The sequence below is a fragment of the Phaenicophaeus curvirostris genome, chromosome 15, assembly GCF_032191515.1.
Source record: "Phaenicophaeus curvirostris isolate KB17595 chromosome 15, BPBGC_Pcur_1.0, whole genome shotgun sequence".
NCBI classification, from domain to species: domain Eukaryota; kingdom Metazoa; phylum Chordata; class Aves; order Cuculiformes; family Cuculidae; genus Phaenicophaeus; species Phaenicophaeus curvirostris.
Genome location: NC_091406.1, coordinates 16,741,255 through 16,769,083, shown reverse-complemented (window position 1 = coordinate 16,769,083; position 27,829 = coordinate 16,741,255). Strand labels below are relative to the sequence as shown.

The 27,829-nt window shown below is 41.7% G+C and overlaps 1 protein-coding gene across 1 annotated transcript in view; it reads right to left on the bottom strand.

The window, feature by feature from the left end:
* Positions 1-27,829, bottom strand: part of RANBP17 (RAN binding protein 17) — a 158,598-nt gene that overhangs the window by 11,322 nt on the left and 119,447 nt on the right. Inside the window, exons 23-25 of the mRNA XM_069869431.1 lie at positions 23,495-23,709; positions 22,164-22,302; positions 15,182-15,348 (exon numbers count right to left, since the gene is read on the bottom strand). Of these exons, the coding sequence (XP_069725532.1) occupies positions 15,182-15,348; positions 22,164-22,302; positions 23,495-23,709 (521 nt within the window). The remainder of the gene's footprint in view (positions 1-15,181; positions 15,349-22,163; positions 22,303-23,494; positions 23,710-27,829) is intronic.

The window sequence follows — 27,829 nt, the reverse complement described above, 5'->3', positions numbered from 1 at the left end:
TGTGATGTTTAATCTAAAAAGGGCACACTAAGAGACAAGGTCATAACTGGGGAGCAGTGCCACTTCTTTGAACTCCTGCTTTACCAAACAACCCAGAAGGATGTTTTCCAGATCTATAGCCCAGATTTGCTACTAAACCGCAAAGGAACAGCAAAGCAAATATTTTTGTACAGTTTTTGGCCTAAATGAGGAAGAAGACTAAAATGTCCAAAATTCACCAGGGGAACACTTACTTGTCCCTATGCACAAGGAGTACAGACACTGCTGAACTAAGCAAGGAATGTGATGAATGTTACAATTCATAAAGCCAAAGCCAACAGAAGGCAATCTACAGAACAGCAACTATTAATTGCGAGTTTTGATATTGGCCAACCAGGACATGAAACAATCAAAGCCTCCCTCCCGCTTCCGAGCTTTTCCTCTGACAAGACCCTACTGTCAAACATTATTAATTCCCCTTCTGACTCTAAGCATTAATGAAAAAGAACTCTTTTAGAAACCATTAGCTGCGCAGGGACCACCACTGCATTCAAGCGCTTGCTAGGTCTTGTACGTGGACATGCCTCTTGTTCCTTGAGAGGTCAGCCCACTGCTCTCAATTAAACCAGACGGCTCCATCACCAGGAGTAGCGGTACCACCGCATGAGCACAAACAAGGCTGCAACAGCCACCCCTGAGCTCTCCGGAACAGTGATTAACGCCTCTCATCAAGCTATGTCAGTTTATTACATGCAAAGGTCAACAATTTGGAATCCTAGCATGTGGTCTTTGCAGATGTCTTAGACGATCTGCTTCTTGCAAAGATTAAAAGTAAATAATCAAGTTGGAGTTGCATGCATAAAACTGGGGCCAACATTCTGATCCTACCAAGACCCCTGTAGGAGGTTGTCAGGAGTGCATGATGGCATAAGCAAAACGTCATCAGCAATTACTGAGCCTAATTCCACCAAGATGAAGGGCACCAAACCCCACGATAATAGCCTTAAACTTCCTTTTCCCATTTTCCACGTATCTCACAGCTATTGCTGCCGTCTTTTACTCCATAGCTTTGGTTTCCTGTGCTACTTCTGCACGAACCTACAACAAGCTGTTTGCATTTCAGACGCTTCTTTGTTTTACTGTCACGCTGACACGCTCCAAGAGAGACTGCACCCGCACACAAGCGCTAGGAGACCGGCCCTGCTGGAAAGAACTTCTGTCTAAGGGAGGCAGCCTGCATAAACCCATCTGCGAGGCACCAGAGTGCGTCTAGAGGAGCCTCACGCTACTGTATAATGAAGCTTTGCCTCAGCAAACAGCACGTTCTCTGGCCACGTACCAAGCTTTAACTCTTTCTTGGGCACAGGTATCAGGATTTAATTTAATTTAATTTCACTGATTCTCTATCCCCCACTTCTTCACTATTTTCACATAGAATTGCAGAATGGTTTGGAATGGAAGTGACCTTAAAGCCCATCCAGTTCCAGACACTCTTTCCAGGGATCAGGTTGCTCAAAGCCCCACCTAACCTGGCCTCAAACACCTCCAGCGATGGGGTATCCATGACTTCTGTGGGCAACCTGTGCCGGTACTTCACCACCCTCACAGGAAAAAAATATTCCAAATATCTAATCAAAAAATCTCTCCTCTTTCAGCTTAAAACTGTTACCCTTTGAACAGCTTGTTCCTACACTGACAACTGCAGCTTCCTCCTTCAGACCTCGTGTGACAATTACTTTGATACTGTTGTCATTACGAGGAACAGATTGACCCATGCAGGAAAGAATTTCTACGTACTTGACACACAGCTCCACATATCTTCCCAATTTTGTTGCTCCCCTGAGTTGTTCAGGTCACACAGGAACCAAAATCCTTTAAGCTTCTGAAGGAGGTTCAAATAATGTGCCTTCTTCTTCCTATTTCATTTGCTGACACACATTTAGATATATTTGTGTTTATGATGGAAATATGTACAGAAATGATAACCACAGTTTTCTGAGGATGAGCTCTTGCCCAATAACATCCACAAATGAGGAGATGAATGAAACTGCCCAGCCAGCACAGCTGCCCAGAGTGACCCTGCTTGCTCCCAGGCTGTCAGCTGGACGCAGGTGCCTGAGCAAGCCTTGAGCAGCCAACAGCAGCAGCACCGTCTGCAGTTTTATTTCAGTTGAGAACTGCAGAGCATCTCCCAGATGTCAGCTAGCTTCAAAGTGTGCCACTGAGGTTCATCAGCACTACCATTCCATCATACCATTCCATCATTTTGATAGGAATGGTTGGACTCGATGATCCGGTGGGTCTCTTCCAACCTGGTTATTCTATGATTCTATACAGAAGGGCTGACTGAGGAAGAAAGTTTGTATGCAAAGCCACAACAATATGGACTGAGCCTGGGGCGCCCCCTCAGCTCCCTCCATCACTCACCCTTGGTCAGGCTGCTGCTAGACCTGCATTCCCACTCCCAAGGCAGCAGAAGCAGCTGGTGGGGTTTGGGTGGACTTGCATGTATTTTGTGTACAGGTGTGAGAGAGAAACCCATGCTCTGGTACGCCCTCCACCTTTGCTGAAAGTCTCATCATCCATTTGGAGATCACAACGCAACTCAAAGGCAAAGCAAAGCACAGAGCACAGAGGGAGAATTGATCAAGCATATAGATTTTTTTGCTTTGTAGATGAAAAATACCCTGTTGGTAGAAATAGGACCATTTTGTTTCAGTAAAATGACAGTCCCAGCGCAGTGGCACTGCCACAGCCCAGGCAGCTGGCTGAGGTGCAGGGTGGCCTCAAGTCCTCCCGCTGACCCAGGTGAAAACCGGGTCTCAGGGTGGGGAAAGAGACATTCAAAAGGAAAGGGGTGGAGGAACAGACAATCTATTTTCTATTTTCAAAACAGTAATAGCGCCTCTGTTCTCTTATCTTAAACACAGGGCATCACGTTATCTGGTGCAATAATGTTTCTCCTGACAAATTTGTTCCTTACAAAAGGAACTATTGACAGAACAGGCAAGAAGAAAGAACTGCTCTTCCAGTAAATTAATTCTTCAAAGCCTCCCTTCCTTCAGAGCCTCTTTCTTTCTTTTGTGGAGAAGGAAAATATTGGTCAAGATAACCCTCAATATGAAAACTTTTTCTAAAGGAAGCTGGAAAAGAAGCTGCCTTTCCATTAAGAAGGCTTTTTCTGCTGCTCTGTGTTGTCAAAAGAGAGCAGGTCCTGCAACTCACTTCTCTCTCCCGTATGTTGGGATTGATATTTTATTTTGCTGTAACTAATCACATTTTAACACTAAGAACACAATGTTAACATCAGAGACAGCAGCGAGTGTTTCTTCACTAAGGATTTAGAATGGTCTAAGAATTTATATGGCTTTTAACCAAATACTTCCCATTCAAATCTAAAAAAGATTCCGATTTTCATTGTTTTCATAGCTCTAGCTTCAGACAGCCCGCTTTTAATTTAGAAGCTGTGATTACTAATTTAAATGTCCTTTGGAGTTCTCAGTTCTTTGCTCATCAATTCTTCCTGTATCAATAAATGGATCATAATTTACTAATAATATTAGGAAGATTTAAATGCACCGATATTATTAAATACCTTAAATTTTAACCTGTTGCTTTAAAATATTTATTTTGATAATATGCATAACTTCCAGATTTTTTTTTCAATGTTCAAAGCTAGAACTTCCAGATGAAATAAGAAAACTAAAGCCTTTATTTATTAGGAAAGTGCAAACCAGCCCATTATTCCTGAACTACAAATACTTAACTGCCAGAAACGGCAAATCAGTTGGGGTTTGCAATATAGAAGAATTTAAGAACCCTGCGCCCTGTCCCCTTACATGACGGAATGACATTAGACGAGCAAAGAGCTTTGAATGGGTTGTTGTGGAGTGCAGAAGCCAAGTGCTGTGGCTGATGTGAGCAGCCTCCACCTCCAGCACTGAATAGCCGGCGAGTTACATTCCAACAGCTTTCCTTCTGGACATCCTTGCAACTTCCTCCTGTCTTGTTGCCAAGTTTCATAGAATCATAGAATCACCAGGTTGGAAAAGACCCACTGGATCTTATCAATCACTAAACCATGCCCCTCAGCGCATCGTCCACCCGTCCCTTAAACACCTCCAAGGAAGGTGACTCAAACACCTCCCTGGGCAGCCTGTTCCAGTGCCCAATGACCCTTTCTGTGAAATCACATGTACAGTAAGACAGGAGGAGCAGTGGAAGGAGGGAGAGAGAGAAGAGGACATCAGATAGAAACCGCTGGCAGCCCATGAAACCAGGCTGACGCATCCACAGAGCCATTTCCAACAGCCTTTCTGCTCCTAAGCCAACCTCAGACCAAGCTCCTCCTGCAGCCCGTATCAGTTTGGTTCCTCCAGACCGCTGCTCACAGATCATAGCACTTAATCCTTTTTATATGTACTACCAACACATACATGTAAATAAACATTGATAACTAACATTTCATGACGCAGCAGCTGCAGCTTAAAGAAATTGCAGGAATTGTTGACACTCAGTAAAATCATGAGAGACCCAATATTGTATGTCAATTTGGAATTGTTCAGTTTGGGTCTGGCCCTTTTGTTACCTTTTCTGAAAAAAATAAGGTATAAATGGCTGAAAAATCCCAATCCTGATGCCAGGACAAGGCATCTGGGTGACACATTGCATACTGTGAACTTGTATATGCTTGCAGACGATGGACTGAAATTTGATCGAAGTGCATCTTTCATAGGGTGTTCCTATCAGTTACGCTATGCCCTGCTGGGAGAGTCTGGAGAAAAGGGATCGGTGTTCACAAAGGGACGGAAAAGGGATGGCTGTGGATGTGAAGAAGGAACAGTTACACTGCTCCGTACAGTATAACTGTTCCTTCTGAGAAAGTGGAGCTTGGCATTTTCCTGACGTGTCCTTACAACTGGCCAAAGGGCTGAGTATGGAAGATTCACTTGAAGCAGGTCCAAATCATGAGCCAGCAGAAACAATCATTAGATTGTACTAACTTCTGTCAAACCTGACTTTGTATTTGGAAGAGAAACAGAAGCACATACTCAGAAGGACACATTTAGGATGATCGCTTAATGCTTAGGACAAGCACCTGCAATGTCCCCATTGAATTTACTGGTGAATCTGGTGCAGCAGACCCACTGCAATCTTCTATTTTTCCACTGTTAAAACAAATTGTCGCATGTTAACAGCACAATAACACAGACCAGCAGCGCAAACTGGACTTTCCAGCAGCAGACAGGATCACAAGGCAGATGCTGGCACTATGCTCAGGAGTAACCTCAACACAGCTGGAACACGGGCAGCCGCTCCATCCCGCACACGAGCTGTTCGCAGTGACAGATTTTGCCCTGTACCAGCATGTTTCCAAACAGAAAGATTATTATCTTCCCTCTGATTTGAGGGTGTATTCGAACAGGACAGAAGATGTTATTTTCAAATACAGTTGCATTTGAATTTTTCACATGAAGGCCTATGATACTTGGCTCAGTCTCACCTGTCAGAACCGGGTCCACCTGTCCTAAGGGAGACTCCTGGGCAAGCTGGCATCCCTAAGGGATGGAGAAGAGGTGCCAGCTGGCTGCTGCAGACTCACCTACAGTGAAGTGGTATTGCTTACGGGATGGAGCCGTTCTGCCTAGTCTAAGGGGTGGCTACTTTAAATACTGGAAGCGGAACAATTAACTGCAGCAGATACCTGATGAATGAAATACCTCCTCTTTCTGCGGGGAGGAGGAGATACATTTCATTAATTATTACCTTCCAGGGTGTGCTGATTTGCTTCTGCCTGTGCTGCGTCTCACACAAACCCTCTGTTGAATGTCACATACTCACATGCTGCCTGAAGTGCTAGATTTTGTATTTGGGTATCTAGTGTAGCTGACAGATGTTTACAAACTCGTGTATCTGCACAGCTTCTTTTTGCCTATCCATCTGTGCTCCCTGATAGACAACAAATTATTCCACCTCAGGCTGGAATAATTTAAGACTGCGACATCAACCCTTAATCTGCATTCTTTAGCTGGTAGCATTGAGAGATTTTCAGTTACAGATACCAGAGTATCATTTTAAATTAACCTAAGCTGTTTATTTAAGGTTCAGTCATTTCTAAACCAAGTGATTGACTCTACAGTGTTACAGCTGGTTTTAAAGATGACAGAACTGTAATCACCTGGGACTTTTGGAACGTACAACTTGTCATAATTTGTAACGCAAACTTCAGGTTGCTTTGTTGTAAGAAGGCTGAACTCTTTAAAAACCTTATAAAAGATTAATACACATTCCCCTCTGCTTTTAGCAATATGTGAAGAGGCAGCCAGGTTCAGGTCTCCGTAACTTACAGTGTGCATCACCTTTAAATTCCTAAAACTTGAGCCATCGCACTTCTCCTCTCCACCTCCTAAGAAACTCATTGGTGCCTCCTTTTTCATCAAGTGTTGGGAGCTGATGAACAAAAGCAGCTAGGGATTTTCAATGTTACACCAGGTTTGCAGAATAGGAATTGGGATCGTTACCTGCTGGATCGTTAGTGTTCTGATATCGCTATTACAGGAAGGCTTTTCAAAACACCGATCGTGGGGAGGGAAGACAAGGTCAGAGAATGCTGTTACTGGAAAACTAAAATCATTTAGTCTAAAATCAATTTGAGGATAATCTCAATCTAAAAAATGTTCCAAAAGTGAAAAAAGCAGCACCTGGAGGGAATGGCTGTGCATGAGATCAGCTCTAAATCCTTTGTCTAAGAAACTTCAAGGTACCTCAAACAGAATGTGCATTTACCCCTCAATCTGAACCAGCCTGATGCCTTCAGCTAGGCTCTAGCTTGCACTCCACCGCAGTTCAAGTCCAGCCTGGCATCTATCATATAACTCACTGGGCCTTGCAGCAACACCAAAAGATGTGCAGATCTCTGTTACGAGAGCCCTGGTGCTGCCTGCCACAGGGCAGCTGGGATTTGCAGGCAGCTTTAACGTAGGCTCAGTCCATGTGGGTGTCTGCCAGCAGCAGACCCCGAGGCATCCCCCACGCAGCAACGGTAACCAGTGGTACAGAGAAAATTAGAACCAGGGTAATTATTTTACCTATGTTTACTTTAGTTTAGCACTGATATGGAGATAATCAGCAGGGACAGGGAGGCAGGCTGGGCTTTTAAACCACACCTTGAAGGAAATCAGAGCGTAAGAAATCCAGAAGCTTGGCTCTGACCACTGTTCAGGGTGGTCCATAAAGCCCAGCGACCGACTCGGCTCCACTGGAGCAGAGCAGAGAACTAGTGCAGAACTTAAAAAGACTAATCCCAGTATTAATTACCAATCAGGCTGACAGATTTCAAACCTCTTGTTTACAAACTGCTCATAAATTGATTCTAATTTCTTCCGCGGAACAATTAAAAGCACTTCTGTTATCTTGATGAACTGAACAGTAACCAAAGCAGTTGCGACTGACCCCAGAAGACAGATGATGAAGATGGTTATAAGCACATTGCTGCTGCGTCCCCAACAGCCACCAACACTTCCCGGTGAATATCATCTTTCACAACAACAACAAAGGAGAACAGCACAAGGCTATTTCATGCAGGCATCAAAACAAAATGCACTGAATATTATATTTCATACTAAATACATTACTCTGGCAGTTTGACACTCAACATTTCAATAGATATTGCGTCTCTCTAACATTCTCCCTGAATTTCTGCAGATGGACTTTTAAGTATCAATGGAAGATTACTTTACTTGTCACACTAAAGAGATTTTAAAGAATGGTTGCACACACTTCATTTTTAATTTTTTTCTTTCTTTTTTTTTTTTTTTAAAGGGAAATGAATCGTGAATTCAGAAATGTGGTTATATCAAAAGGTCAAATCCCACATTGCATCCTTTGTGTGCAGCGTTCTTCCATCAGCTAAACCATCTCCTCTCCAGTGTGCCCAGCAAAGCACTGGGAGGACGTGATGAAGTCAAACTCAGCTAACCTAAGCTATGCTGAGCCAGGCTGACATAAACCAACAGTATTGCCAACTCTCATCAATCTGTTGCCATACTGTGTTTTTTTAGAAAAATACATTTTTTTAAATTTCAAACTGTCTGGTTCCTGGAGAAAGGTCAATACACAAGAAACCCGATTTCCAATGAAAAACCCCAAACAAGTAAACACCAGGGAAAAAATCCCGACAAAGTAAGTTTCTGGACCTCATGATTTCAGAAGACACCCTGAGCACACAAATCTCTCTCAGGATCATGAACAAAAATGACAGTGATTTATCAGCCTAGTGAAAACACAGATTTTAAAGTTCACATTTTAGCATACGCCAGTCATCAGGAAATTTTTGGCAAAAGAACAGCCCTTCTCAGCCATTCTCACCTGACACACACTGTTCCATGTGCTCCAAGAGCACTGGCTGGGGCAGCAGTTGCCTCATTAAGCAATTAAGCATCCTCGTAGTTCGATTCTATTCTAGAATTTTAAATCTTTTTTTTTTTTTTTTGTTTAGATGGGGAAAGGGAAGGATGCTTGCAAACGACGAGCGAGTTTCATTACTCACATGGCAAACCTGCCAGTAGCAGATCATGGAATGGATTGTTACCTTTCCCTATCCATTTTCTAAAGATATTGCTTTCTTTCTAGACTGTGAGCATCACTTCTAACTGGATTTTGAATTATAATGTGAACTTTACAAAATTATTGGTGCTATTCATATTGCTAGTTAGATTCTATTGGAACAGCAATACTTTTTGCCCTTCCCCAAACCAGCACCTTTTAGTATTTTATATCGAACAACCCCAGCCAGCAGAAATCAAACACTTCCAAGTAATGTAAAGTATTACATTGCACTGAGTAAACAAGGAATAAAACATTTTTATACTTCTCCTTAAACTTATTCACTTTTTGAAAATATTTATGCAGCACAGAAGATAGGAGGTTATTGAGAAATACAGCCTGTTCCTCTTCTTTAATTGAAACATTTATGCTTTTTGTTCTGCTAGCAAAAAGCAATGAACAGTAATAATGCAAGACAAATATACAAGAAACTTATAGATATGATCGTAAAACAACATCATCCTAATGTTTTCATTTAATTACCCTGAAATGTATTCTATTTAATATTCATTACTCAAAAGCCAATTTAAAAGAGAAAGAGGTGAAGGGACTTATTCAGAAAGACGGACTGTCATTCACTGCAATAGTTATCTAATATACAGAAGTTAATAAAGCAGATTAATCTACAAGTCCCTTTAAGCCATCACTGAGTTTAGAACAACTGCCTCTTTGACCTCTAACCCTCCCGCTGTGCACCAGTAGCAGGTGCCAGCTGCACCAAAATGATGGCTGAGCCGTCGCAAGGCAAAGGCTTTTCTTACTTTGCTTCTGACCAGCAGCTGACCCTGTAGGAACGATTGTTTCATGTGCTGGCCTAAAGGCTACATAAACCAGTAACTGATAAACAAAAGCATACACACACCAGCTGCCTAGCCCGAGGGCGCGCATCCAACACTGACACCTCCAGCAGTTTGTGCTGCGAGCCCCAGCCCCGCTTTTTGTTTCCCTGCATGAATTCTGCACAATACTTGTTACTCCGCGGAACTAAACTTCTTTCCATCCCCAAAGCCGGTGGTGTAAACGACAGCACAGCTTGGATGATTAAGAGGAGAGTCCCAATTTGATTTAGCGCCATTATTAAGAGCGTGAAATCTTCAGATACATCACTAATGATGATGTATTTTAACATTAAAAGTCTTAAAATTAAATTACTTGATTCACATGACAACGAATCACAACAAGGCTTTAAACAAAGCAGAATTAGAGCAGACACTAAGCTCATTAATATTTTTGATCTCTGAATTGACAGCACCCATGCAGCGACAGCTATACATTTAGCAATATATCTGAGACTGTGGCTGCTGCCGCTGCCTTTGTATGTGTGCAGTGAGAAGCGTGTATAAAAGAGAGGTGACTGTATTTTTCATTAAGATAAGATGTTTTTGACATAGTTATTTTGCGGATACAAATTACACAACCACAAAAACAATCAGAGTAATGATTAAATGCAGTTATGTACATGGGAGGCTACTAGTGCAAATGTTAACATATTTAAATAGGTTCCCTTCATTAAAAAAAATTATATATGATATTAAACCATCAATCAAATCGAAACACTAGAGTCTAAACGTATTGTCACTGGTTAAAATAAATGACTTGGAGACTGAATTTTGGCTCGCTCAATATGGCGCCTTTTCTGTTGCTTAGCCACCCAAGTCTCTGCTGGCTTGGGCTACAGCTGGTCTATCTCCATCCCTTTCAATTAATAAAGAAAGTTATGATAGTATTGGATAACATTTTTAAATTGTGCTAAGAGGCTGGAAACAGATGTCCCAATGAAAATCCCTCTCGCTGCTGCATCAAACCTTTCAAGGCTCAAGCTGGCAAAAGCTGAGCCCTGTGGTCCCGATTCAGCCAAGCCTTTAAACACATTTAATTTTAAGCACAGGAACAATCGCACCTGCAGGTTTGATCTGCTCTTAACATTAAGCACATGCTCACACACGCGGCTCGGGGTGCTCAGGTACTCAGCATCTCGCACAACTGTCCTCTGTCAGAATAACTCAGATTTATTCCTCTGATGCGCTTATACATGAGTGCTTCTGCCTGGGCCATGACGCACACATTACAAACACATCTCCTCTTCGCCTTTTTATTTCAATTACTGTGCATAACTCTGCCCTAGCTGTGTATGGCTCTGAGGTTTATCTGAAAAACAAAACCATCACTGATTTTACTACATAAAAGGGAAAAAGGCAAGTAGCAGTTTATAATACATTTTTATTTTAGCAATGCCACTTGATTTTTCATTGCGACTGGCATCTTTACTTTCTGTTTTACATCTGCTACGCAGCGCTGCTGGGCTGCTTCATTTGCTGCACTGTTGTCACCGGACGAAGTTCTCAGCCCAAGTGCTCGAGTCCAAAGAGCAGCCTGACAACGTCTGACCTAACACCATGAAGCCACACATCCTCCTACCACCTCGCTCCCTTCTTCAGCACCACCACACTGCCCACCACCCATGGCCTGCAAGTGCTTTGGAGAACCCACACAACTTCCCACCCAGCTCCTGCAATGCTCCTTTCCTAGAGATCCCTCTCCAGTCCACATATTCCCCATCACATTCCTCGATGGCAATAAATGCCAGCTCTCCCCGCATCCCTGCCACCGTTCCCCCTACTGCAGCACTTCCCACTCATCATCCCCTGAAATGCTGAACCCTCAGCACAGGCACAACCTCTACAGCCACCCAGTCTGACAACAACCAGCCACCAGGGCTGTCCCCTGCTGTGGGCCCACCTGGGCTAAGCAAGGGACTGTTCCTGCCAGCAGCCAGCAGGCGTGTGCCTTCTGGTTCCCGCTGGCTGTGCCGCGGAGGCATGCAGAGCAGCTCCATGGGCAGACAAATCAGCCCTTTGGCACCAGCGCATCAGGATTGCTGGGGCTGCACACTGCAGATCTGATCCCAATGGTGCCACAACATTCGAACTCACCAACCACCCCCTGCTTATTCATATCCACACAATTCTCCTGAAAGCGATGCATGGGATGTAATCGCCATGTGATACTCTCCCACAGTTGTTGCTCCTGCACCAAGAAACGCTGTGGAATGGAAGTGAAATCCTGTTTACAACCGACCGACCAAACGACAGACCAACCGACCGACCAACCGACCAACTGACACACCAACCGACTGACCAACCGACCAACTGACACACCGACCAACCGACCAACTGACACACCAACCAACTGACACACCAACCAACCGACCAACCGACAGACCAACTGACAGACCAACTGACAGACCAACCGACCGACCCACCGACAGACCGACCAACCATTTATCTCCTTCCACATCCAGCATGGAGTTAGTGCAACGATGGCTGTGCAAAGACAGTTCTTCACCTATCACACATGGCTCTTAGGAAGATTTGTCAGAACCACGGGTGAAAGACGCTACAAAACTGATGGATTTTTGGAAGGAACTACCATGAACGGTACTTTCCCCATGCCAAAGCTGAACTAAGAGTCTAATGCGTATGGTTCAGCAAGATAAGCATTAACAGAAGATAAAGCTAGCATCTTAAAACAAAAATTACACTTTCATTTATTTAGTGAAGCAAACACTGGCTTAACCTATCTATCCTGGAAAAACAGCATAGTTAAGTAGAAGCCTTTTAAAATTATTTATTCAAGTACTTATAACACAACATCATATAACAGCAATCGTTGAATGTAATAAACTTAACAGTGCTTTCTCTCCATATATCTCAAATTAGTTTACACACGTTAATTCAGTTTAGTCCTAAGACACCACCATGAAGCAGTTGTTTGCAGATTAAACTCAGACGAAGCAGCTCGCCCGGGGGAACAAAGCCTGTGGCACAGCAAAAGGCAGGGCCAAGGCCAACAGCCACTATCGCGCTGTGAAGGGATGCTGGAACTTTCACCTAAGCACTCAGTGGTTGTTTCACTCCTACGTTTTCTATTGCTCCTGTCTTTGAACTCTCACCTACTATTAAAGACCCAGAGCTGCTATAGGACACGTGTAGGCAAACAAAGTAAGAATTAATAGGGTTTAATTACACAACCTTGCTACTCCAGAGGGTGAAGCAGTGTGGATGCACGGATTCACTGAACTGACTCGAGTGCTGCATCGCCTCACGCAGCAGTGAAGGTGTGCTCGGCTGGAGCTTTCCAGTAGGAAGGCAGTGACATCCTTTTGTGGGTGTTTTGGGTGCTGCAGAGCAGGAACCGGCTGCCTGGTTTGGGGACACAGACCCCCAGGCTGGCCCCGCAAACTCTCCCAGGCAGCAGACAGGAGGGAGCAGGCAGTTCTGCACCAGGAGGGAGCTGGGCTGCCGGGTCAGGGGGAAATTTTAATTATCCAGCTACTTCCAGAGATCCAACTTAGAAGAAACATTCTAACTAGTAAATAATTGCAGTTATCATTGCATCAGTTTAGTTTAAAGAGCTGACAACCCTCTCTAAACTCACAGCACAATTAGCCATTAGGGTCTAGTTTTTCAGCACTGTTAAGCAATTTGTAACCCATTCCTTTTAATAGGGTTATGCATTACTTAACCGACACAGATGTCTCGAAAACTGAAACCGCTGGTTACGAAGCAGCAACCTCGTTCATTAGCTTCCATGATAGGCAAATCATCTGTAAACCCCGCATTTAATGGCCAGTCGATGAATAATCAATGTCTCACTTTTCATCCGAGTGTGAAAGTGAGAATAATCTAATACACCGTCCCCTGGCAAAACGCGCGGCCCTGGGTTCCGTTTCTATTCAGGGCTGATTTATAACCCAGTGGAAACCTGATGTAAACATATGATCAATGAGTCCCATCATTGCTGATAATAACCCCCAGCCGGCCCACTCCCTCATCTCAAAAGCCATCCCTTTAGGCTATTAGTTTCGTCCAGCTAATCCTCTCTACTATTTCTGCCTGCTGCTTTTACCTTGGCCATCCGTTCAGTCCAGCAGACTCAGAAGTAATTTTATACGCAGCAGAGAGCGGGTGGAATTGATTTTTCACTCAGTGCTCAGTTCCCATCTGAATAATTATCAATTTTACTGCCTCATAAAGGGAAGAGTCAAAATTTCAAATCAATTCAAAAGAGCTTCTGAGACTCCAGAAACTGTGCATGAGAATAAAGGTCAAAGTTGTCGGTGACCTCGGGAGATGATGTCAGATATTAGTACACTGAGTAGTTGACATCAGAGGCACTCAATACGATGCGACTAGTGCTAATGCAAATCATATTTATGCTGACTACTGGAGACCGGACATTAATATTTAAAAGAGTATGTGAAAGCTTGCATTCAAAATAAATATAATGTATTCCACAGAATCTGAAGTTAATAAAGACAAATCACTGCCTCGTCACATGCTGTGAAGTGAAAGATTACTGCATATTAGCAGACTAAGTTTTACATCAAGATTGCCACAACTGCAGGACAGTCCAGAGCCCAGGCTCTGTTCTGTCCTTTATGTTCCCATCATGGCACACACAGTACAATCCAGAGCCATCTGACAGACCCGAATGCTGACTGCACTGCTGGTTGAAACCACTATTAGGCAAGTAAAACGTAAGAACCTGTAGTACGACAAGGGAATCATCATATTCTGATAACGATGTCAATAATAAACACCATTTATATTCTCACAATATGCTATATACTGCCAGGAATATATTAGCTACCATTAGTTACTTTTCATCTTCAATTAGAGCAGCAGACAAACAGCAACAATAACTGCAGGGACTGTATGCCAGGCTTTTCCAAACAACAGCTTCCCTATTAGGGAAACATAAAGACCACACAAGTCATTTGTATTTTGTTCATAACTTCCGTTTTCCTTGAAAGCCTCAAACCTGTGAAACACGTTTCCTGAAATGGCATCTTTGCAACTGCATTAGGAACCCCGAGATTCTTGTAAATAGGCATTTTCAAGGTAAGGTCCTTTCCAACCCAAACCATTCTATGATTCTAATAGTTTAATGAGATTTTAAGGGAACATGGCACAGCGCAAATGTGAAGTTATGTAGCTGAGAACATCTGGATCTCCCCGTAATGCACTTGGGCTGTGATAAACCTGATGGAGCTGAGAAAGGGAAATCTCTCCCAAGCATTGCAGTGGCCACTTCCTTCTCAGAAGCAGGAGATTAAATTTCAATTGTATTTACCTTTAACAGAAAAAATCCCACCGAGTCACCTACTTCAAAATAAAATATTCAAACTTGATAGCACACAGTCATTCAATTTACACATTCCATTACCAAAATGTGTGGTTCAATGCCAGAATTTGTTGTTCTTCCTCTTAAAATCCTTCAGAGAGCTTTCCTTCCCATTTGTCTATAGAAATGTATTGATGACCTCAGACACCTTCTTTTACAAGTGAAATAGAAACATCAAGTTTTAAGACACTGTACAGTCAAATACAGTATCTACAGTTTTCAGTATGACAAAAAACATTTTCAGTCTTTGGTTGTCATGAGAACACAACCGAAGCTTCTCAAGGTTGCATACCAGCATAGGAAGGTTGGCTCTACTACTAAACAGCCAACTCTACCCGAGTATTTGGTACCAGAGAACATTAGGAAAATTCAGAAGTGTGGTAATATCCTATATAAAAGACTGCTAATTCACCTGCTGTAGAATTTCTGGGTTCTGCTGCATGAAATGAAGCAATCGCTGTCCATCTCGTGAAATCTCTCTACATCTCAGAGTCTTCTTGCCTTCCTCAGTGAGGTGCTTGAAGAGGTAGGTGACAATGTAGTCTAAACTAGTGCAGCAGCTGGAGGAGACGATTGTGTCTGTGTAAAGAATGAAACATTTTTGAAATGGTTTCCATAGCAGAATAATTAACAATGACATTTTATAGTACTTGGAGAGCTCAACTTTTATCATCTCTTTGACATTAAGCTAATCGATACATCGATTAGTCTATTATTGATACATGAGCTGACTAGCTTTGAAGCCTGCTTTTACTAACACACAGCGATATTAAACCTTTGCTTTTTAGTAACTGGATGGTTCCATGCACTAAAAAAACCCCATGAACTGCATGAACTTCATTCACTCCTGCCCAAATGCTGCTGCCTCTCTGTGTACTGGGAAGCGCAGGATGAGGGTGGAAATTTTACTGGCATTCAGTTTCACATTCAGACTCCTTGAAACTAAACTGAAACTCTGTTTTGATCTGCTCATGGAAAAGGCATGGTTAAATCACGAACAACTGTTATTCAGGTCTTTCTAAAGTAGTATTTCATAATGTTTCTCTGCCCCAAACAGCTTACACTTAATGTTAGGTGGCAAACAATGAACAGGGCCACCGAAGATGGTAAAAGGATGATCACAGAACAGCTACTTAGTAGTTTTGCTTAATAACTTAACTTGAATTACTAGTTGAAATACATTAAATACATACACAACAGTCACTAACAAATACTCCACAAACATCCCCAAAACGGAAAGCCATGACAGCCAAGGAGGATATTGTTCGAAAGCAGAAGCAAAAGCCACCTCATATTGTTACTTACTGTTTCTATAAATAAGGGAGATTAAAAGCTTAAACCTATTTGCAGAGTAAATATGTCTGTCTGATTTACGCAAGTTGTTTTGTTGCTGGTTGTTGCCTGCTGTGCCGCCGCTGCGAAAGAGGATTCTGCTCATTTCTGTGCATCAGCACAACGATGGCAACACATTCCTCCTTGGTTCTCCTGCCCGCTCGTCTCGTCCTTCTCCTGAAGCCGATGGAGCTCCCTTCCCCTGAGCCCAGCTGCCCTCTCTGGCTGACTTGACACCCAAAATAGCCCTTGGCCCCATGACCAGTGGCTGTGACTTCAACATTCACAGCTGCGCTGCCTCCCACCTCTGGTTCTGTAGTCCTGGCTGAAGCCACATCTTTGAACGAACGCCGGCTCCCAGCGATACCAACACCAACCAAAGCTCCTTGATTTAATCTCCTGGGTGCAGGGTTTTGCTCTAGCTGACATTCTCTGCAACGTCAAACAGCAGATCCAACAGAAAGGATGGAGCATTTAGGATTCCATCCTGTTGCCACTGGCTTCAGCTAGAACTTGTCTAGGCCTTTTATAGTTCACAGTATTTATTTTAGATGGGCCACTGGAGTAAGGGATGTGTGGGGGTTGCAAAAGGAATTAAACTGTTAAAATGCTCATTCCGAGGGAAAAGGGATTAGAAGGATCCAATTAAATGTACCTTGAATTCTTTAAACTGTGCTAATTTGGAGGCCTGCCAGCCTTGCAGTGTTCATTTAAACACATCCCTCTAGACGCTGAAGTATTTTGATCTGTGTCTGTTTAACTCCTTAAGCTCTGAGCTGACACTATTAACCCTTTGCATCTAAAAACTAATTGTATTTAGTGCTTTAAAGTAAACACTGAAGGAACAATTACAGGTAAAGAAGATAGAAGAAGTCTCCTAAGACATCATCTTCCAAAGCAACCAGCTGACTTGGCAGCAGGCATCGAGAGTGATTTCACAGCTTGCAGAAATGAGCTGGAGTGTCTTCACTGGACCAGTGGGCTCCCTAGGACTTAAATCCAACAGGACTGGATCTTAAAACACATTGTCTGTACAAAGTCGAGTTCAGTGTTGTGAGTCTTGCCAAAGTAGAGCCTGCAGAGTCTCGCACTCATCTTGTTCTCAACCAAAAGAGTCCTGCATATAAACTAGAAATGCAATTCATGGTGGAATTGAATCACCATCAATAACAACAAGTGAGAGATTTGAAAATACATATTTCACAGGAGGGCTCTACTGTATTTCTAACCCAGTGCTTAACTCTATTCCTTTTTAAATTGAATAATACAAAGTAAATCACTATCATCATTTCACAAAACAGCAGTAGTTCTAAACATGCTGATACTGTACAAGTAGATATTTTATATTCGACAGTAAGTGATTTTAGCTGGACAGCAGACAGGTCTATGCTATCATTTGCTCATGAGAATCTGATATGAGTGTTAAGAGCTACTTAAATTTGCCCATAACTATATATCAAATATGCTTCCCTGTGCTCATTTTTCCTTTTGATTGCAAGGATATAGCAGACAGGGAGTGTCAAGCAAACTCCCTTGAATGACTCTTCTGGGCATGTGGAACCTCGTGCTGGAGCAGAATGGTGTTCTCATTAAATCTTAGTGAGACAAGCCAGCCAACTGAATAAACGGAACAGACAAGCAACAAGGAGCTACCAGTTCTGAGCTACGGGCAGAAGGAATGCATGGAGAAGACAATATAATGAGAGAATAATAAAAGAACCTGAGATAAAAGCTTGAGATAATCACGAAAAATGCAGCGAAGGCACATTTCACATTTCTGGTGAACTCGGCTCTATCCCCTGTGAACAAATCATTTGGATGAGGCAGCAAGCAGGCTGTGGTCACAGACAAAACCAGCTCCTGTTGCAGATCCAGTAGCTGTTCAGCAGTTTTGTCCAACAAAACTGACCTCTCTCTGGGCTGAGCTGCTGGTGTGGCAGGTGGTGGGCAGGGAATAAGGGTGGTGACCCTGGCACTGGTCACCACCACGTTCAGCCAGATCTTTCTGTTTCTTCTTTACCAGTAGGCATTCCTTTCATCTTCTGGGGGCTAACTTCACATGCGCTTTTTTTTAATTACCTGTGTGTTTTACCCTGATGTAGGGAATTCCAATCACACATTATCTCAAGAAACTGGAAGCCAGGCATGTATGTTGGAATGGTTAATACCATTTTAAAAAAGCCAACAAACACCCCCAACCGACTCGAGGATGCCTTTCGGTCTCCACAATGCGATGACAGCATGCTGAAGGGGAATAGGTTTTCAACAGTTTAAAGACATTGCTGAATCTCTCCAAATTAAAAGATTTTAGTTTGTTTTTCACATAAAGGCAAGGAGAGGGATTTGAGTGGTATTTTCCTTGTCCATCAATTGCCTACAGTTCAATGTCAGCATTATTTGCCTTTGAGACTAAACCTGGAATGTAAATGGATTTAGCAATTTAACATCTAAATTAGGCAGCAAGACAGAAAAAATGTTTTACTTTTTCCTCAATGAATAGCATACTATACTATTAATCATATGAGAATTAGAAAAGCTTTGCAGAGATTAGTGACAACACGCCAGGCAGACTGCATTAAGAGGGTCTAATCCACTGAGTCAGCTGTGAAAAAGCCAGGTAAACACTTTAGAAGAGAACTATTGGAGTGTTTATCCTCACAATAAAAGCTTGGATGAGGGCTTCCATTATAGCTGATTTACAGCTAGGCACTTCCGAAGGAATACATATTCTTTTGCAGTGTTTTTAAAGTGTGGAATCAAGCAAGGTATTTACTCAGCAACAGAATGAACGCTCCTCAGAAATAAGTACTTGGGGAATGTTTATCCTACAGGTGACAACTATGAGAGTCTCAAAGGTTTCACATACGTAAAGGGAGTAGAGAGAAAAGTCAGCTATGTTTTTTTTCTGTGGCAGAGAAGTGATCTCCTGGTATTTAATTTTTAAAATAAAAAGACAGCTATTACATTTTTATAAACATTTCTGAAAATGACTCGTATGTTCTAATCAGTTTAAAACACAATTCCCCCTCAGATGGCTTATAGCCCTGAGCCCTGCTATTCTGAGCTGTTCTTGTGGCACTGAGAGAATTCAGTGAAAAAGGCAATGCTTGGATCTACTTACGTGTTTTCCAAGGGCAGAGGGATGTGTGTGACCAAGTTAACACATTAAAAATCCATTTGTATTTCACTGACAATTGGTAATGCCCCAAACACCACAGTTTTAAATAGGATAAAAATATTAGAAGAATCACTCTTAAGAACATGCAGTGACAGGTAACTCTGAAGATGATTATGAATAAATAAATTAAGAGCTATAAACCAACCAAAGAGTAATTAATTGGGTCATGCCATCATAACAGTATGGAAAATTATTCTGTTCACAACAAAAATAAGCCTTATTGAACACAAATAAGGAACTTAAATGCAGACAGCAATGTAAATTCTTGATACATGCAGTATTAAACCATGATATTAGGGAAAAATAATCACATTCTCACTTGAACATCAAAGGTTGAAAAAGCACTTCCCAGCTGACTAATCAAGGAAAGTGGTGCTTTCTGAAAAGAGAGGTCAGGGTCTGCACAGGCATTTGGACAGGATAAAAAATTGTTTTGGAAAGCTAGAGAATGCAAGCGGAAAATGCAGATTCCATGGGATCCCAGAGGTGGTGGCAGAAACCAAACTGGACCATCCTACAAATCCAACCTCCTACCCAAAACGGGGTCAACATCAGACAGGTCCCTTAGGAGCTTGTCCAGGATCTACGAATATCTCCAGGAATGGAGATTCCACATTCTCTTTGGGCTTTGTGGACATGGTCAGGTCCCACTGACAGACAGACAGATTTAGCAAGTCTCAAAGACTGAAAACTGATTTGAGTTTGGAGGAATGGGAGTAAATGAAGAACACAATGAACATCAAAATGGCATAACAGCTTTTGATGGATGCATTAAGTCTTCAGGGCAGTCAGGTAAAGTTAAATATTCCTACACACTGTTTTAGTCTCGTATGCTTGTATTTATTTTTAGACACTTTAAGGACTTTAAGATGACTGAAGGAGAGCATTGGCCAAGCAAATCTGTGATTTGTGAAATGTGAAAAAAGGGAGCTATTAAAATTTATGTTGATGCTTTTCTCAGCAGAATATCAGCAATTCCACCAAATAAAAGTTTTCTAAGAAAACATCCACGTTCCTAAAAATTAATAATTCTTTATGAAACTAAACTTGATACTATGATACTCCCAGATAGTTAACTTACACACTTTTCTTAATCCTCCTTCCCACCCCGAATGAGAGAGCAACACTCCCTGAGAGGGAGAAATAAATGTGACACGTGAAAGCTGAAGCTTATACAGCTTTTACATTTTCTTCCCTTTCTTCTACATGAATTCAAATTGGGTTTCAAAGAGATGGTTAAAGTAACCTTGGTGTGCTACTGAATTATCAAGATGACTTTTTTTCTTGTAGCCATGAAGGGGCTACAAGAAAGCTGGGAAGCGACTGTTTACAAAGGCTTGGAGTCATAGGACTGGGGGCAATGGCTATAAACTGGAGAGGGGCAGATTTAGACTAGATATAAGGAAAAATTTCTTCGTGATGAGAGTGGCGAGGCCCTGGCCCAGGTTGCCCAGGGAAGCTGTGGCTGCCCCAGCCCTGGAAGTGTTCAAGGCCAGGTTGGATGGGGCCTTGAGCAGCCTGATCCAGTGGGACGTGTCCCTGCCCATGGCAGGGGGTGGAACAGACCTTTAAGGTCCGTTCCAACCCAAACTATTCTATGATTCTATGATACAAGCAGTATCTCAAGTGGAAGAGCTGCAATGTGGAAATAGAACAGAGCTCAGGAACAGGGCTTGCTCACCCAGGAGTTGTCAACGGTCTGTACGAGATCTCCGTTTGCAAATGACCAGCTGGCAGGCTCCCTGCCTACAGACCCAGCCCATGGGCAGGATGCACTGTACCATCATTACAGGTGACAATGCACTCAAAACATCTGGGAGAAGAGGGATTTCAGTGACCTGAATACTACTTTACTACTGTTGCTTAGTTATTCACTATCTATTTTCTCTTGAAGAGTAGCTTCCCTCTTTCAGCAAAAACTGCTGAATGTGTTTAACACAGCAAATGCTTTGAGAGTCTCAGTGCATTCCTACTTTCCTGTGGGGCTTGGCTGACACGTGGCAGCAGTAAGAAACAGCAGCTATTATAGAGTAACATCTACACACACTATTGTTATATGTTCTGGGTTTTTTTTGCTTAATAACGGCCCTAATCAATAAATACGACTGTAAGGTTTGAACAGCTTCTCAGTCAAAACCAATATAAATGCATGGCATTCCTAGGCGATCAGAATGTCATTGCATGATTTATTTTTTGATCCCTCAGACGTCCAGTCTCCTTCTCCATATTCCAAATGACTTTAGACTCCGAGCTTCCCAATCCCTTGCCCCAACCCTAAATATCTGGACAGTCATCTGGCTAAAAAGAAGAAATTAAACCATGCAAGAGATTGAAATGAACTGCAATCAGACTGCTGTATTTTTACCAGTACTCCAAGTATGCTGCTGTTACACCGATCCTCCTTTAAAGTATGTTCAGGAAGTACTGGATAGGTAGTTTCTTTTTTCCGCTGATAAATATACTTCTACATTTCTCAAATGGTATCACAGCTGTGCAGAACAAGCAGTGTTTATACAACATCTATGTTGATCAAATAAACGCTAACCCCAACAGATCCCTGTACACATTTTAATACATTTTACTTCCGAATAGCAAATGCATGAATTTTCAATACAATCCTAGTGAAGGCACTTCGATAATTTTAACCCTTGTGGCTTATAAGAAAAGACAATTTAAAAATACTATTTGAAAAAACTTACAAGTTAGATGCTTAGAAGAATTTAGCCCTATTAACTGAAATAGTGACATTCTTAAAATGTTCAAAAGCCAGCGTCTTCCACTGTTACTTGCTATTCATTTTTAAATACAGGAATGTGGTGCTTTGAAAATCCCAGATCTCTACATACTTGAACTCTTTCTTTAGCCAAGTGTAAGTAATCCTTACCTAATGCAGTAAGTCCTTCAGATACTGAGGTGAGAATATAGATGAGGACATGAGGTTCTAAACTGGTAATGAAACTCATATGATCTCTGGTCAGACACTCCAACAGTGGGTAGTAAGACTGGCTTAGTTTTCGATATTGCTGAAAAACAGAGTACACATCCATAGGAAATCCGTATATTACCATTGACTAGCATGAACAAATGATACGAGAATTATTCTATAGCTTTTATGATGTGATAAATTCAAATTTAGCCATTAAATCAAAATATTTATAGTAACAAAACATTTTCTTGTCTTTGGTAGATTTCAACTTTTCAAATTTACCACAGGATATGGACTCACTAAGAGTTTAAAATAAGCTCACAATAATGCAATAACGCTATCGCGCTTGGATGCTCCTCACAGATATCAATGTGATAAAAGCAGTTCAGCGTCCTGCCCAGGGTGTCAGTTTGACAGGATTAGTGCCCAGATCTTACCTTCTGCAGGAAACCTTACTAAGATTTATCAGAGATTTCCCCAAAGCATCTCAGAGATGGACTTCTTTTATGCTTAAATGAGGCCCCGTAATGGACTTGGTGCAGGCAAAGGCACTTGCTTGAACCCAGTGGCCCATCTTACTCTTAAGGACCCTTATCGAGGGCATTTACTGTCAGTTGGCTTGGAATGTGCCAAATACGCACCCTTCACTCTACAACCAAAACACCAATTGTAATTGAGAGCAACTTCTCAGTACCAAGGCCTTTATTTACATGGCAGGCATAAATCTGGGTATTAACCATCTTAAACTACCCCAAATTTGCCTCTTCCTGCAAAAAAAACCCAAAAAACAAACCAAAACCAGTTCTGAACTAAAGTGTTGTAAAGAAAATGTCACAGATCAAATTTAGGCTGGTATTGCACAAGATCTGTCGTCATCCCACAGAGAAGTGGGAACACAGTGTACTTTAAAATTAAAGTTTTAAATTTTATGGGGAATACACAGTGACAATTTACAGATTGAAACTAATTGCAGAGCAGGCTGAATATGAGAAGATATTTTACGGGCCATGCAGGCAACTTAAATCGGTATGCAAACAGAGAAAGGAACGTTTTTCATCTCTCTCTTTCATGACAAGCCTAGTGAAAATTCTGGAAAGGCTCCCCTTTTCATATGGCAGGTCCATCATACCTGTATTTTAGATTTTACTATATTAAAAAATTGAAGTAATTGAACTGAAAACTACATTTGAGCTGTTCTAGATCCCTCCGTCTCATTATAACAATACAAAGCCTGTGGTGGTGGTATTTCATATTTCACATAAAGACTCCCAAGATGAGTAATTGCTTACTAGCAAGTCACTGTGGGATACTGAAAGCAGCATTTTGACAAAGGCCTGAAGTACATTGTCAAAGTGGTTGTCCCCGTACAACTTGAAGACGCCAAAGCTGACATAATTTCCACATAAGGCAGATTTGAGTGCAGAGTAACAGATGGAAATGCCCTTGAGTTTCAACGGATAAACCTGATCTTTTGACAAAGTCCCAAGAGAGAGGATCTGATTACCTGTTTTCATAAAAAGAAAGAAAGAAACTTATATAAGCATCTGCAAAACTAAAATATTTGATGGCACTATCTTAACTTATTTTTTAATCTTTATTTTCATTACTATTTGGAAGAAAAAGTGTTTCTGCATTTGATGTGAAAGATCCTTTAAGTAATCGTGACTACAGCTCAAAAGACACCAAGGAATTAGTATGCAAAATATAAAATATAAGCTATGGAACCTCAATCACTGTACAGCAATGATTGGATCTATCAGCATGAATTCCTTAATCCGAACAGAATTGCAACACACGGTTTTACAGTTTCTCATGCTGCAGCACAGCCTGGCTTTGATGCATTATCGTGGCGGTCTCTTGGGAGGGCTGCTGATGTATACACACACCAAATATATCTCTCAGAAAACAAATGTCCATTTACAAAAGCCTCTATTTTACCAGTCACAGATGGGAATGACTTTTTAATTTAAATCCATGTTTAGAATGTAAAAATAACAGCTAACTGTAAATATTTGCTGTTGCTGTTAACAGTCAATAGCGACTTTTGGATCCACTGTGCAGCAGTGCAGTCGATCTCAGTGCCATCTCTAATTATTCACAAAGCCTTGTTAGCAAGTTTTCTAGGTATCTTTTAATAATTCAATGCTCATCTTCACAGCACCCCAGAGTTAGTTTGTCTTTGTGATTTTTTTTTTTTTTAACCTGAAGTAATTAATGAAAATGAGCTAAACCAGTAGGATGAACACAGTAGAGGTGAAGTATGTCAGTCCTACCACAAAGGAGCCTTACTAGGTTGACCACATCTGATGTTGACCTTGACATGCCTGGCCTGCACAAAACCCAAGTCATCACTTTTGTAGAATCATAGAATGTCCTGAGTTGGAAGGGACCCACAGGGATCGACAAGTCCAACTCCTGTCCCTGCACAGAACAACCCCGGCATTCACACCGTGGGGCTGAGAATGTCAAATGCTTCTGGAATATTGTCGGGCTCGGCACTGTGACTGCTTCCCTGGAAGCTGCTCCAGAGCTCCATCACTCTTTAGGGGAAGAACCTTTTCCCAGTGTCCAACCTAAACCTCCCCTGGCATCTTCCTGCCATTCCCTCGGGTCCTGTTATTGGTCACCAGAGAGAAGAGCTCAGCACCTGCTCCTCTTCCTCCCCTTGTGAGGAAGCTGTAGAGTGTGATGAAGTCTCCCCTCAGTCTCCTCTTCTCCAAGCTGAACAAACCAAGTGACTTTAGCTGCCCCTCATATGGCTTCGCCCCTAAATCCTTCACTAACTTTGTGGCTCCACTGTTTTACTCATCAGTCTGGGTAATTTTAACTAGAGAAAAGTAATATAAAATCTCACAAAAGAATTCTGACAAATAAAAGCACAATAGTCTACAAGAACTTGGCTTTGCTGGTTTACTCTTAGCATCCATCCCAGTTATCAGGGCTACGGTGACAACTTGGATCATGGAACAATGAGCGGACTGGACATTACTTATCCACAACGCCAGCTACTGCCAGCTGAGAGAGGCAGTTATGACAACTCAGCTTTCCTCTTTTAACAGGTGTTTTAAAACTGCCCCTAAAAACCTGCCTGAGATGACACAGCTCTCGCAGATTGTTTAGGACTGCTTAATACATATTGAAACCCAATATTCAACTCAGTCTGTCTCTACACAGCTTTCTACTCATGCGATTTCCACCTGCAAATCATATAGCTGCCCGATTTTAATTCTTTCTCTTCATTTTACTGATTACTTACAAGGAGGGATTTACATCACATAATTAGAAAACTGAAGGGGAAACGTTGCTTCTAAACACCCAACACATCACAATATCACCCCTTCGGCATCATTTGATGCAAAGAAGGGAAGGCAGAACTTTCTCTTTAAAACATTCATGTCCTTCACTACTTTTATTATAACAAGTACAAGGCAACTAATCCATTGGTTGTAAAGGAAAAGTAGATTTACAGTACAAAACAAACAAACAAAAAAAAGACTAGGACCACAATCACCGAATGCTTAGAAAAAGTCACTGGGGTCTCTAAGAAGTGGGAATGGCACCACTAGATTTACGGCAGGGAGAAAAATCAACTATTTAGCTATTAAAGATGGCCACTTACAATCAAAATCAAGCCCCCTTTATTAAAAATCTTTTTTTGATGAATGGAAATACAGAATGGCTTTGATATTGTAAATAATCTCTACTACTCCAAACACTGTAGTCATGGGCACAGCGTAACTTGGGAAGAAAGCACAATTCCAGTGAGTGCTCCTGCACAGAAATTAATTCCAAATGGTGTCAAATCTGTTATGCTAAAAAGTATCCAAAAGTATCCAGTATCCAAAAGATCCTCTTAGAAAAGCAAAATACAGTAGAAAAAAGGAGAATATCTTCTAGACTTCCTGGATTAATTTATTCTAATACTTTACATTACTGAGAAATTACATAAAATGACATAAAATTAAAGATAATCTCCATTTAGCTTCCTACAGTGTGCTATTTAAGATATCCCAGCCAGGTCACCTTAATTAGCATTAATCTTTTTGACAAGATCTAGTCTAGTTACTGAGAAGATGAGTGAAATTCAGATTATGTGAAACAAGTAAAATGAAATACAAAATGCTTCCTGTGAGTTGAAGTGGGAAGGTGCCACTAAATAAACAGTGTGCAATTCTTAGAGCAAAAACAAGATGAAAAGGTAATGTGCTGTAAGCTAACCTTATCTGCTCTTCTCCACTATGAAATTCTCTACTGAAAATCTCCACTCTAATCATACAAATATATATTCGAGATAAGCAAAGTTATGGATCCCAGAAAGTAAGAGCCTTGAGTTTATAGCTGAGCTCTCCAAGCACTACATTGTGCAATCCTACGTCCTCCAAGTACTGGGTGTAATACGCAACAACAGATGGAAAGAGCTTACCAGTTGTCAACAAGGCAATTATGCAGTTAATATGGAAATTAATTAGAAGACGATGGAAAATCAGAATGATGAGGAAAGAAGTTGAAAAAATCCTAGGAGTTCCTTAGCCCGGGAAGATGAATTCTAGGAGGTATCCATGAGTGCCAACCTATTGCTTTTATTAGTTCACAGAAAAATCATCCTACAATTAATAATGGAAATCCATTGAACAGCATAAAGCATTTGTCGGAGGCAGGGACAAGCCCTGCTCCTGGATGCTGCCTCACCCTGGGCAGGCACAGCAGAAGAGGAATGTGACGCCTGTACCTTCTAATGAAAACACTGAGAAGAATCTGGGTCTAGTGCAAGATTAAAAGCTGTTTTTTGCAAGTGGACAGAGTCCATAGGGAACGGTTCTGTGTTCATGGGCTCATTTTAAAAGGGCCTAAGAGTGGCAACAGCTGATTTCAAATTAGCAGCAGAGGTGAAAGACCCCACGGTGCCTGGTACCAACGCCCCAAGCCATCAGCCTGTGGTTCAGGAGATGCAGCGCTAGAACAAAGACGAGTGTTTGGGCATTAGTTATTGAAAAACATGAAGTACGGTGCTACGCCTGACTAGATAAAAAAAGAATGATCTACTTGTAACATTTAGCAGGAGTTTCAGGGGAATATTTTTACACACCATGGATGCTACTGAACATAAACTAATTTACTGAGGTTCTTGGAATCAGGTCAAGAACAACTCCTCAGCTACTGAGGATACGCTTACATTTATAATCCCTGTACTGGAGGACCGAAATACAATTTTATAAACTCCTATTGTTAAAAGAACAGTTTAAAGAAATTAAATCGACACAAAAGTGACCTTTGACACGGGGAATTCAAAAATTGTGTTTGAAATTGATAGCTCCTGTGGAAATGAAAACTCTGTAGAGACTGATCAGTGAAGCTTCAGTGTTACTGCTCAGTTAAGAATCCAACTTGCGCCAATTTCCTCTTTGTGTGGGAGAAATTGTATTACACAATCTTAAAATATACTGACTTGCAAAATTCTCAATAGTTTCCTTTAATACAACTTTTTGCCCTGCATTTGACAGCAATGCCACTTAGAAAAATTGTAACCTCTCTGAGCCTCAGGGGTAATGTAAAATTCCCATGAGAATAAGAGAAGGATTTTTAAAGACATGGGGTGAAATTGCTAGAGAGGAAATAAGGGCATG